This window comes from Lepidochelys kempii, chromosome 1, assembly GCF_965140265.1.
Source record: "Lepidochelys kempii isolate rLepKem1 chromosome 1, rLepKem1.hap2, whole genome shotgun sequence".
NCBI classification, from domain to species: Eukaryota; Metazoa; Chordata; order Testudines; family Cheloniidae; genus Lepidochelys; species Lepidochelys kempii.
This window is the reverse complement of record NC_133256.1, coordinates 100,470,105-100,483,298: the sequence shown is the minus strand read 5'-3', so window position 1 is coordinate 100,483,298 and position 13,194 is coordinate 100,470,105. Positions and strand designations below refer to the sequence as shown.

The following is a 13,194-nucleotide window of genomic DNA, read 5'->3' as shown; positions in this document are numbered from 1 at the left end:
GGCACCCACCGTAGCTGTGAAGCTCTCCAAGGTGGTTGTGTGCAGCACAGTGACACATGGCGGTTCCCACAGGCTGTGGGACTGTCACAACAGAGTAGTACCTCCCTGTGTTACTCCTGCACCATCCCAGGGCCCAGTGAGCTGTTCAATGCCGTGAAAGGGTTGTTAGAGAATAGAACAGGGTCAAATAAAAGCTGGCCACTGTAATCTGAAATCTGAAATCCATTTGAGAGTGACAGGGCCATTATTTCACCAGACCCCTCAGCTGGAATTCTAGCCTGGGACTCCCCAGTTCCATGGAGCTGAGCACAATGAGTGCCAGATCCATATAGCACCTAGCACATTTGGCCCAACTTGTGCATCCCTTACCATCCTAGCAGCTGTGCTGATGCTCATGTTTCCCTTCTCCCCTAACTGCTGCATGCCCCTCCTGCACCCTTGCACTCCCCCAACCCGCCCTGTGCCCCTTCTCCCCGAAGCCCTACATTCCCTCATGGCCCTAGCCCCCTGCACCTCCTCCTTGTGCCCCCTCCCCACAGGCACTCAGAGCAGCCGGTATCCAACCTCCAGCAGCTGCACATAGCTTACTGGGAACCAGCCACGCAGCCATTTTCCTTCTGCCTTTCCCACCAGCCGCCGTCCACACCTGCAGCACTGTGATCAGCTCTCCCTCTGCAAAGCACAGCCCCTGCTGGTGCCACTCCCTGGCGAATGGGTACAGGATCTGGCAGCACGAGCCTGACATGCTGTGCCATGGAGCTAGCCCATAGGGGCGTCATTTAAGGAGGGTGGGGGGTTGTGTGTTAAACCTACCAAAATCTGAAATGGCACCCCTGCTCTGCTGTGGTATGAAACTCAGGGGGCCGGGTGCCCCCCTGCCCTCCTTAAATGGCACCCCTGCAGCACTCATGATAATTTCATTTACACCTACTGAACAGCACTCCAGTATAGAAAAAAATAAGTTATTACATTCATTTTTCTGTTTACACATGACTAAATTTGGTTCTTATTTATACTGATGTAAATTCAGACAATAGATTTTAAGTAATGGTAGCGTAATATTCCATGTGATAAGAAATTTTGCTGCCTCATGATTCACTGGACACAACTTCTGTGATCTATTTTATTGCATTATCTACAGTGTTTCCACTGTAGTTGGCCATAAGAATTCATGCTTATTTAAACTTTGTGATCTTCATTAATCACAGACATACATATTAACTAAATGTCTTCACTCATTATGAACAAAATCTCATTCAATTTGAGATTTCTGTGTGCTACAATACTACTGAAAAAATAGGAATCTAATCGATCCTCTGCAGAAATTAAGGCTATGCCATTTGGTCTTTTCACATAACACAGATTTAATGTGTTCTTGTAAGAAAGCACTGAGCTCATATGATACATGAAGCCAAAACTGTTGCCATTTATTTGCATGTATCACCATAACTACAAACGTTTTGCCTAATATATCTTGACAGCATGTACTGTACATGTGACAGTGGCTTGTGCTAACCAGAAACTTCCTTTCAGTATAGAAAAGTTGGATTCTATTACATAGACTAGTAAAAAGACTGACCACAAAGAGAGAGTGACTATGATGTGAACAGTTAACTACAAGTGGATAGTAGAGGAAGAATCTAGATGAGGCTCTGAAGCGGCAATAAGAAGGTCAGTGCCACTTTAGATCTGTATATGTGTCTTCCTAGTTCCATGAATCCTTTTGTGTTTAACTGCAATACAGGATGCAAGATATGTACGAAGAGATTTTGCTTTAGCTGTTTTGAAATACCTTGCAGCACCTTGCAGAAAAATCTTGGAAGGGGGTTAAAAATGCTATAAAATTCACTTCCCCCAAATTGAAATAATTAGAGTGGTAACAGTATCAGGACCCTTTGGGCTGCATAAAATAGTAATTAGTTTTAAGATAAAGGCTTTAATTAAGTAGAAATTAATGATAGTTTAAATTTAGAAAATCCAACATGGCCAATCAAAATGGTGGATATAGGTAGAGGATAGTGGAAGATTTCATTTCTGAGAGACACAGTGTGAAGTAGTAGGAAATTCAATTTCCTGTGAGATAGTAGGAACTTCCACTTCCTGTGGGGAATGACTCAGCAAAAAACCCTACCATCCAAGATGGCATGGGGCAGAGCTTAAAGATGATATCATAAAAGGATGATAGGTCATATGTAGGTACATGTGACTAGGAGGGGCTTAAAGCTAACCTCACAAGGGAAGGGCTCGAGGAGGAGCTAGAAAGTTGAAAGCTGATTGGCTGAAAGGATCGAACCTCGAGAGTGCACACAGCATATAAGGGCAGCCCCCATTAGGCTGAACTTGTAGTGGGTTTGGGGTTCCTAAGAAGAACAGAGCTACAAGACACCTGAGAAGAAGAATCAAACATCTTTAAACAGCTGCCTAAGAAGCATCTACCAAGCAGCAGCAGCAGAACCCTGAGGTTGCCCTGGTAATGGCTATCATAGCAACCCAGGCAATGGAGAAGACGGCAGCCTTTGGACAGCACGGGCTTCCATCTCTGTCACCAGAGGGCAGCTTTCTCCTTAGTAGCAGTCATTGCTCTCAAACACCAAACAAGCAGCAGTAAATCTTGACAGAACAGAAGGACCATACCAACGATACAGAGGGATTTAAGAATGGTAGAAGTAAGTGTAGTCTTTGATTTACTATTGAGGAATGTATGGGTTTTGCTTGTAAATAAAGCCAGATGTTAGTGGTTTGAATGAGATCTCCCGTGCCCATTTTGTGACTGCCCGAGCTCTGCCCTCACAGGATGTTAGTGTAAATATTAATGTGGGTAATTGATGTTAGGTATTAACGTATTAAATATTAAATGTTAAGTATTAATGTTAAGCAATTGTTTTAAATTGTGAATGTGCTCATATGTGTATATAGAAGCCTCACTTATTACAATCGTATTGTAATCAATTGTATCACTAGAACTAAAAGCCTTTGTATATGCGGGATCTCTATATGCATGTTACATTGAAACTATTGTATTTTTTTATATGTGATAAGTTATTCTATGTAGTCTGTGCCTTTTATTTTGCGGTGCTGTTTTACTGCATGTAGTTCTATTGTATTTTCTTATGTTTCATGCATTCTTTTTTCCTTTACTAAATCTCCTGTAACTTTTTATCTCTTTTAAATAAATATTATTTCTGTTTTTGAAGAATTTCTGCGTGTGTGTCTATCCTTGATCGGAAGGCTGTATCCGTGTCCTTTCAGGAGTTAGCAAGACTAGCTTGCTTTGCGGAGCCCTCTGCAGGTCACAGACAAGCACCCTGGCGATACTCTGGCAAATTCCTTTAGGGCGGACCACAACCTTGATTACCCTTTTTTGTTAAATTAGACAATTTGATAGGTAATGTAATTGGCACCTACATCTTAGGGTAACAGTCATAAACACAGTTAGTGTTTTAGCACCACATGGAAATAATCTTAAACTTGTAAAATTCTTGCTAGGAAGCAGAGACTCCTTTCAGTATCTATGTTTCCAATGTAAAATTCCTACTTCCATGAAATCCCTTCCCTTTACACTGAACAGTGGTTCTCCTTTGAAAGGTACACGCACAATTCTTCTACATATTGTAGGTCAAGTCCCCTCACTCATTGGTAGCTGTCAACTGCCATGACAGAAGTTTCTGCCTTTGCTGAGGAGACAGGCAGGCAACTAAGAAGGCCTCTACCTCACATCTCCAAAAATCCTTATTTTCTAGCAGTCAAACCCTTTGCTTTTTAATTCAGCCTTTTGCTATTTAATTCTCTTATCCCATCCCTTCCCACAGTGCAAAGCGCACTCCCTCAGCCAAGGAGCCTCTCAGGTCAGGTGCACAAGACAGAAGACACAGGAACATCACTAATGTTGCAAGCGCAGTTGCAACTTCAATGCTGCAACACAACTCCTACCTCTTCTGCCCCACCTTGGTGTAGCTGGTGTGAGAGGAGCCAACTGAAGAGGCCAGGCTTTCCAAGTAGCCCAGAACAGAGAAGCATCTCTGAAACTGCAGCTGGTCTGCCACACAGTCAAATACAAGACCAATAAAAGAGGCAGGCCTCACTGGCAGCAAGAAGTACAGGGAACAAGAGCAACTATGGCATCACTATACTCTCTCTAAGAAGCACAAAAAGGCCATAAAAGAGAGAATAATGGAACAGAGCCCCTTGCTGCTTCTCGTCTGCACTACATCCCATGCTCAGTTCCTCAGGCAATTCCCTTTTCTGTTTACAATGACAAGGTGATCATACAGATGTGGAGAGTCCTAGGCAAGCAAATTGGAATCTCCTCTGCCCCTCAGTCTCTCTTTCCCTTAGGAGAGCAGCTTGGATCTGGTTAGGGTCACACCTAAGGCTCCTTCCAGCAATAATTTTGTGAAAGAAGCAAAGGAACCCTGAAACAGACATGCAAAAGGGGTACTACAATAGTTTATTTCCTCTGTATCTCACCTCAGAGAATTCCTCTGAAAGGGACATTCGGCCCTCCTGAGGACTCAAGGGAAAAAAATCCAACAGGGGTGCAGTAAGCACACAGTTGATTCCAATTTCATCTCCTCCTTGTACATCATTCATGACAGTCCTTTCATCTACTACCCTTCAAGGACCTGCTAACACAATGTCCACTCAAGGGAGGAAATTGAACACCTAAACTTCACAGTATGAATGCTGAACAAAGCCAGTTGAGAAGAACTGGCTCTTTTTTTCAGTCTTCTCATAGTTAGGAAACAACTCATATCCAAAACATTTCATTTACATGGAGTCATTTCATAGGCTGGGCACAAACAGAAGCACTAACCACAAGGCAATCTACGCCTTTTCCATTCTGCAGTTCCTTTAGGGCAGCCTGTCTATGGCCTTTATGGACCACATCCTGGAGGCACATGTGGTAATTCAATCATCTGCTCTCAGACAGGAGAGGACTGTTGTCAGTTCACCCGCATATAGCCAGATTTCTCAAAGTAGCTGAGAAAAAACAAACTTCCCAAAAGTATTCAAGTGTCTAATTTGAAACCTTAGTCTATCACAGGGATTGGCAACCTTTGGCATGCGGCCTGTTAGGGAAATCCGCTGGCAGGCTGGGACGATTTGTTTACCTGCAGAGTCTGCAGCTCCCACTGGCTGCGGTTCGCCGTTCCAGGCCAATGGAGGCTGCAGGAAGCAGCGAGGGCCAAGGGATGTGGTGGCTGCCACTTCCCGCAGCCCCCATTGGCCTGGAATGGTGATCCGCAGCCCGTGGGAGCTGCGATCGGCCGAACCTGCGGACGCTGCAGGTAAACAAGCCATTCCGGCCTGCCAGCAGATTTCCCTGATGGGCCACATGCCAAAGGTTGCCGATCCCTGGTCTATCACTTCAAGATTCATATTCCATTCCTTTGAAGCACCGAGGAGTTCAGTGCACCTCCTCTTTCTATTATGGTACTTTTTAAAAATCCATCACTTCCTCAAAGAGAGCTTCCTCAAAGCTGTGGCAGTCAATCTTCAATCATTTTTAAAAACAAAATTATCCTCCGAATGAGATCCTGAGAAACAAATGAGTGTCTGTCAGAGTCACAACACTGTGTTTCCATCATTTGGCCCAAATGCAGAAACTATGACATATCCAGAGAGACCTTAACTTTTATAGGAAGAGGACAGAACAGACGAAGTACACTTGAGAGTATTTATCATCTTTGGTTCAAGGTTGGTATAGATCTATTTGAATTAAGCCGGAAAGAGTACCTCTATTAGTATGCATTAGTTTCTGGTTATTGGTTTTGATTCATACTATGTTTCATTTACATTTGATTATTTTTAAAGAAGATGTAACAGTAGCTTTTGGAGTGAGTATATACTGACACCTGCCAAGTGACAGGGCTATACACTTATACAACCTTGCCCCATGTCATGTGACTTGGACTGGAAATAAAGACCATGTGTGCATCACATCTTTATTAAAACCCACACAAAAAGTTAACTGGATAAAAATGCAGTGTAGTCGAGTGGACTGAGAACATTACTGGAAACCCAGAGATCCAGAATTATAATCAAGGCTCTGCCATTGACTTGCTGTTTGGCATTGAGCAAATCTTTCATGCATGCTTTTCAGAAGTTCTGAGCACCCTAAACTCCAGATGAAGTCAGCGGGAGCTGTAGGTGCTCAGCAGCTCTGAAGATGAGGCCCTTCACCTTTCTTGTCCTATCTATACTGCAATTAAGGCAGAGGACTGCGATTAAATAGTTTCATATCTCAGTTCTCACAGCTCAGACTAGAAAAGGCCACTGTCAGGTCTTCTGATGATTAATGAATTAAAGTTTGAACATGTAAAGTGCTACGTAAGTGCTAAATATTATTTTTATTATTAGAAGTATCTCAGTCTCAGTTCTCCCCTTCCAACTAAACCACTAATGAAGCTCTCAGCTACTTGATGGTGGCATTAGAAGGTGGGGGGCAAAGGGGAAGCCAACAGTAATAAAATTTTAGAGCAGTTGGATTTGGAATGAAATCTTAAAATATGAGTAACTTTCACTTTCATTCCAAATGACCACCCTACTTCTACATTTAGTGATGTTGCAATACCAAGCTGCAGCTTTTTAAACATAAAGATGCATCAGAAGATCTAGATTGGAGAGAACAAACCACGTAATAAATGTACCTGTGCTCCCCTAAATTACTTGCATAACTAATCTTGCACTGCTGAGCAGGGTGCATATTAAGCACATTCTCCATGAAACTTGTGTCTCAGGTGCCAAGTACAAATATTTTTCTTATAACACCACTCTTGATCTTTTCATGTTATTATTGGACTTCTTATTCTTAACTACGCTGTTGCTCAAATAAGTTTTTTTTTCCTATAAAATTTGCCAAACCCACTGCTGGAATGCATTTGTATTATCATGTTACTAACAGAATTCCTGCAACATTCCCACTGACCTAATTGTGGATTTTGGCCTGAAAAGATGACACGTTTATGCAAAGCTGCTTAAGATGTTTAGGCAGGGACACTTGAAATGTATTTCCCTTGTGGCTCCTCTTTCATCAAGGTGCATCATCAGGGTGCATCCCCTTAGGAATATGAGGAGATAACATTCATTCCTTCTCTTCTTTTCTCACATCCTATTCTGCAGCTGCTAAAAAATTCCCCGATCTGATGAAAACAGTTCAGAAACTTAAACTAAGACAGCTGGAAAGATGCAAAAGTGACAAAGTTAGATGCAAACCATTTGAGCATGTTCCTATGATCACGAGCCCACATTATGTGTCAGAAATGTATATGCATGTGTCTCCCATTGAAGTCAATGGAATTAATGTGCATGTATCTAAAAGCAGAATTTGCCTATGCTGCCTTAGTTCATATTTTGTAAAGTCACTTGTATACTTAGAGAGACATACAGATGGTTAATAATAAAAGCAGGTGCATTTTTAGGGTACACAGCCATGGTGTAACTCTTATGGTGGTCTTTCCCCAACTACAAAGTTGCTGTTCTGTATCCACTGGAGGGTGAAAGCAAGCAGAACTAACAAGTGAAGCAGTGCTCATAACTAATTTACAGCCCTAGGTAAAGGCAGGGCTGCCCAGGGAGGCAACAAAAGGGGCAGTTTGCCCAGGGCCCCTGTTTGAGAGGGTCCCCAAACCGAATGTGGTTGTGACAGGATCACAGAGCCACTCAGGTGTGGCCTGGCTGCCTCTTGGTCAGGAGGGGCAGCCGGGGCAAACCTAAGTGGTGCTGTGATCCTATGCACCAGGTGGAAACACCCAGAGTGGCGAGCCAGGCTCAGCCCATTAGGACAGGACCCGCTGCTGTAGAGTAAGTGCAGGGTATGCTCACTCTCCAACCACCCTGCCCCTTCCTGTTTCTGTACACTTGGTTTTTTGGTACAGTGAAGGGAGGGCACAGTTTCAGATTTTGCCTCGGGCTGCCAAAAACCTCTGTGCGGCCCTGGGAAAGTTTCCATGGGGGCTCAAATTGTGTTCTCCTTCCTCACATAAGTAGTTCCAATGAAAGTAACAGAGCTACTCACATGTGTAACACAAGCAGGATCTGCTCATTTATCTGACTCAAAATGGATTTGCAATGCCTCCACCATGAGGAACCTCCTATGGGCTTGTCTAGGCTACAGGTACAACCAGTCAAGGGGATCCAGTTATAACATACATAATTTGTGGGAGACATGATCCCTTAACTGTGTTCCCAAGCCCCACTAAAAGCTTTGATGTGTCAGCGAACAGACAAAAGCCATGGCCAGGAACACATTTACAGTCCTGTCTACACTCTAAAAATGGAACTGTGCTATGTCCCCTAACATACCAGTAGTTGTAGTGTACAGAGTTGCCACTGGTATGAGAAGCTATCAGCCTGCCTACGGGCAAAGATGTGCATAGAGATGCCAGGAGCATGCCAGCTAATGGGCAGCAGCCTCATCACACTGGGGAAGCCTCCCGGAATACTGTGGCTTCCTTACCTGCACAAGTCTCGCCATCATAAGTCTCACACACCCACTCGTGGCATTCGCACAGTGGACCGTAGTATTTGCCTGGCTCAGTCACTTGGCAGATGCAGACACCGCAGTCACAGTGGCCTCTGCCACTGCACAACTTTCCCCCTGGGACATGACACCTGCGTTCCGATTCAGCACGGGACAGTCTACATGAGGAGACACTGCGGGAGCCACTCCTGCAGAGGACAACAAAGACAACGAGCTGCAGACAAAGTCAGGTGCTCCTACATAGAGTGGATGAGATCAGAGTTGGGACAGAGATCCTTACTGTTGCAGTGGATTTACCCATTACTTTAAAACTCTTTTATTTTTGTATTACCTGCGGTTTTACAGCCATTTATTTAGCATATAATAGCAGCACAGAGGCTAATAATTCAAAGCACCATGATTTTTGCCCTTTGAGAGCCTGGGGATCAACAGCTGGGTTATTATTAATCCAGTGTGTCACCCACTGGGACATATTACATTGAATTTTAATTATTTTGCAAAAGGCTGGGAACCCCTTTGCAAACTTACATTGGGATCACACATTTGTGATAGATTTGGTAGATATACCCGGTTAAATGATGGATTACATTTGGATTTGGATTATTCTGGTGGATTTGAGATATTAAAACTGGAGGGCATGAAGCCAAAAAATAGTAGGATACAGATGCCAAATTAAGGTTTTTGACGCTTCCTTGTACCAGGATATGTTGGGTCCAGATTTGTTTAATTTATTTATTTAAATAACTGAAGTAAAAGTTGTTCTTTAATTGAATGGTACAATTTATGGGTTAATGGCTCAAATTTGGCAAGATCCAGCAGGAGCCAGATGTCAAATCTGAATTTTTGCTGCTCTGTCATACTGGAGTGCGTCAGGGTCTGGATTTTTAAGATGCATCGGGGTATCTAAACATGTTGCCTGTGGTGGCATTAGGATTTTGGGGTAGAGGGTTGGGATAAAAGCCTATCCAGACCCAGGTGTGAGATATAAGCATGGGCAGCACCATTAGACCAGGATGATTTGGAGGTCCAGATTTATTGGTGCAGTAATAGCATCTGCACTTGTCCTCAGGCATTAGAATTTATGTGCATTGAGGCCAAAATTTTGCTGAATCCAGCAGGAGCTAGGTTCTAGATCTGGTGGGTAGGTTGTGTGCTGTTGGTGGGTCAGTTTTGGGGGGATTTGTGCCATTGCTCCAGGATGTAACCAGATCCAGGATGTTTGGTGCACTAGGAGTGGCTGGATTTACTGTCTATTTAGCCTGTTGAATTTGGAGAGTTGGGTACAAAAATCATCAGGATCCAGCAGAAGCTATCTTTTAGCTTTTCCCCATAGATACCTGTTTTAAGTTTTGCATGTATAATGAAAGATACTTTTCTACATAAACTATGTGATCCAATGTAGTTTATACTATACACATTTGTGATCCTAACTACAATATAGTGCACACATAACTTTGCATTAGATATATACGCAATGTGTGTGGGTATTATACATTATGTGACTAATTTTCAACAGATAATAGCAACAGGTTGAAAATACTCCATCCTTGCCTGTATGGTATACACAAGATTTTAGATTTTTGTTGCTTGTTGCAACTTGTTACCAGTTAAAGTCCAGCCTATAAAGCAACTGCTAAATAAACCCATTAATCTAAAAGACAAACTTACCGCAGGGCCAGGGAGAAAGTTTGAAGACTTGCAGGCAGCAGAGTTAGAAGCGAAGCAGCCAGCAGCAGCACCAACTTGAGGAACCCCTGTGCACACATGTTTAGATTGCAGGCAGTGACTGAGGAAGTTTGATGTTCTCTACGAGAGTCCCATGGACAGACAGACCCACTGGGCTTGCAAAACCCCAAGCTGGCCAAAACCGGCTTCAACACTGCTTCCCCCGGTGCAGCAAGTGCCTTTGATTAGCTGCCTGGAAGCTGGATTTGGGCAGCACTCTGGGAGGAAGATTGGTGCCAAACCCCAATGCTCACAGTCTAGGCAGGAAATTAATTAGAAACAGTTGTACAGCCAGATGTTTTATTTTGACATAAAAAGTGTCCTGTTCACAGATTGAACAAACTGTCTCAGTCTTGAAATACAAGCACTATAAATATTTGAGGAAAGTGTATTTGAGTTAACTTTGATTAATAGATGTTTGAGATAATCTTAGTAATGTGATTGGGGAAATGTACATTTGTCAGTTTTGGCAGACGACATTAACAATACTTTCCAACTGTATTTGAGTGTATTGCCAGCAGTCAGGTAAATGCTTTACACTTTTAGCATGAACTAAAATTATGTGGGTACATTTTTCCCCTTGGTTCTCAAACATTACATGCTATAAACTTTACAGTGTGACATTCAGGGCTGTCAAGCTATGACAGTTTGAGTGACTGCAATTTCAAAAATATCAGTTAGCTTTTAAAATGCCTCATTAAAACACTCAGCTCAGGCTTTCACCCCAAGAGTTAGATATTTGGAAATACCATAAAATTAATCCAAAATGAGGGAGTCTGCCTCCAAATGAGTGTGACTTGGCAGGACTGGCCATAACATTTCTTTATACTTCATAGAAGTTTTAACAGTTTTTGATCCCTCTGATTGTCCTGGAGAATCACAAATTGCCCAACACATTCCTGAGCCTGAATGGTATTAGAAAAACTTAAAACTTACACCACAGAAGAAAATTCATTAGTAGAATATGGGTGTTGTAGTAGATGTTCTTTCTTCCCCCAATAATACAATTCCATTTTTTGAACCAAGAAGTCATGCTATTGACATTAAAAGCTTTTATTGATTTGAGTTCCTAGTTTGTGGACCAAGGTTTTCAACAACTCTTTCTAACTGAAGATTTTTTTTTAAAGAAAACTGCAGCTGTACAGTACAGACAGTATACAGTGTGATTATTCCTAAAAAATGAAAGAAAAACAATCCAAACTTTTGCCATTCATGCTGATGAATACTTTTACCAATCTATGCAATGTGTTGAAAACCTCTCCTGCATAATAGTCAACAATCACCCTCTGATCTCCTTATATCCATAAAAATTATAAAGAATCAGTACCTATTGGAAACAATACTTGTTTCCCCTACTTCCTCAAAATAATTTTTCTACCAGGGAACCCCAGACTGACTGCTTAAACTTATTTTGTAGGTTTGCTATTGTAATTTATGTTACCTTTTTTAAAAATAATTATGAAACGAAAGGACACATATCGACATGAAACAATATAGATATGACACTCACTTGTAGAAATGCGTTACATAATTGTACATGTTTAGCTTATGTTAAGGAATAAGTTTTAACACATTATTACTTCATTTTACAGCATTATATGTTGAAATTGACTGTCTACTGATGGTAATATGGATCCTGATCCTGCAATGAGATCCCAGGTTTGTGCAGATCTCACTGAAAGACTGAGAACATGATCTTTATGACCAAATCCTGCAAGCAGTTATACTTGTGTTAACCTTGCTCACTTGATGAGCCTGTTCATGGGTAAAAAGTTAAGTACTGATTGCAGGATCAGGGCCTTTAAAAATAGACAGAGACCTCTATTTTGAATCCCATCCTTAATGCAGAACTAAGTGCTATATTTCTTCAATAGTTTTTAAAAGTTAATTTGTAGTTTTGGAGAAAAACAAAAGCAACAAGTTTGAAAGGGGAAAAAATTACAAGAACATTGTAGTTGTCAAAATACAACTGTTAGAAACCCAGGAAATTCAGAGTTCAGGTAAAATGAATAGGAAACATTACATTTGAAATGATGGACATTCCATCGTTTGGCACTTAACTTACCTTGAGCTCTCCCACTAAATTTTGTGTGTTTGTGTGTGTGTGTGTGTCCAATAGCTTCATGCAGTCTGCAACCTTTGGCTTGGTGGGTGTGTGCGTCCAAGTGTGTGCGTGCATGTGTGTGTCCAAGAGCTTCATGTAGTCTGTAATCTATGGCTTATATCTGGGAAAAAATACTGTCCTGATACAGTGACCATACCACTCCCACTTTTTTTTTAATCTTCCCCCATTCTCCTCACATAAATTAGTGTGCAGTCTTTGACTCCGGACATTTTAAATTTGGAGAAGACACTGTAGTTATACAGCATGAGGGTGGAGTATCAAGAATGTGCATACACCCTAGAGCACTGGCTTTATAATTGTTTTCATATGTACGTATCTCTGATTCCAAATGTGATGCTTCATTGCTGCTCTTTAGCCTTTGCTCTTTTCATATAAATGCTATGATCTGAGCCTGAGAGGTTTGTGGACACAGATACACTAGATCTGTGTTAAATGGCACACGGTGTCTTAAAGAATGTAGAACAACTGGGCCAGATTCTCATTTACCTTAAAGCCTACTCTGCATTACAAGTGCAGACAACTCCTAAGTCCTGGGTTTAGGTGCCTCAGATCCATTTTTAGGCTCCACTGTGAGCTACAAAGCTGAATGCTATAAGCACCTGAACTCAAGTTTTCAAGGTAAAACCTCCCTCAGTATCTAAGTTTCTGTCTCTGGGCACGCCCACTGCTGCCTCACTCTGAGTCCATATGCCAGTCTCCCACCTAAGACCCAGAGTGATTCACAAAGAAGGGGAAGACAGGTTTCAGAGTAGCAGTCATGTTAGTCTGTATTCGCAAAAAGAAAAGGAGTACTTGTGGCACCTTAGAGACTAACAAATTTATTTGAGCATAAGCTTTCGTGAGCTACAGTTCACTTCATCGG

General features: G+C 42.1%; 1 protein-coding gene across 4 annotated transcripts in view; it reads right to left on the bottom strand.

Moving 5' to 3' along the window:
* The window catches only part of ITGBL1 (integrin subunit beta like 1), a 250,987-nt gene extending 238,585 nt beyond the window's left edge, over positions 1-12,402 (bottom strand). For 2 of the 4 annotated variants that reach the window (XM_073349140.1, XM_073349157.1), the window contains exons 1-3: positions 12,273-12,402; positions 10,151-10,464; positions 8,459-8,670 (exon numbers count right to left, since the gene is read on the bottom strand). In XM_073349140.1, the coding sequence (XP_073205241.1) occupies positions 8,459-8,670; positions 10,151-10,248 (310 nt within the window). In that variant the 5' untranslated portion in view covers positions 10,249-10,464; positions 12,273-12,402. The remainder of the gene's footprint in view (positions 1-8,458; positions 8,671-10,150; positions 10,465-12,272) is intronic. The other 2 variants (XM_073349130.1, XM_073349147.1) reach the window with 1 other exon arrangement.
* Positions 12,403-13,194: the final 792 nt, after the last annotated feature.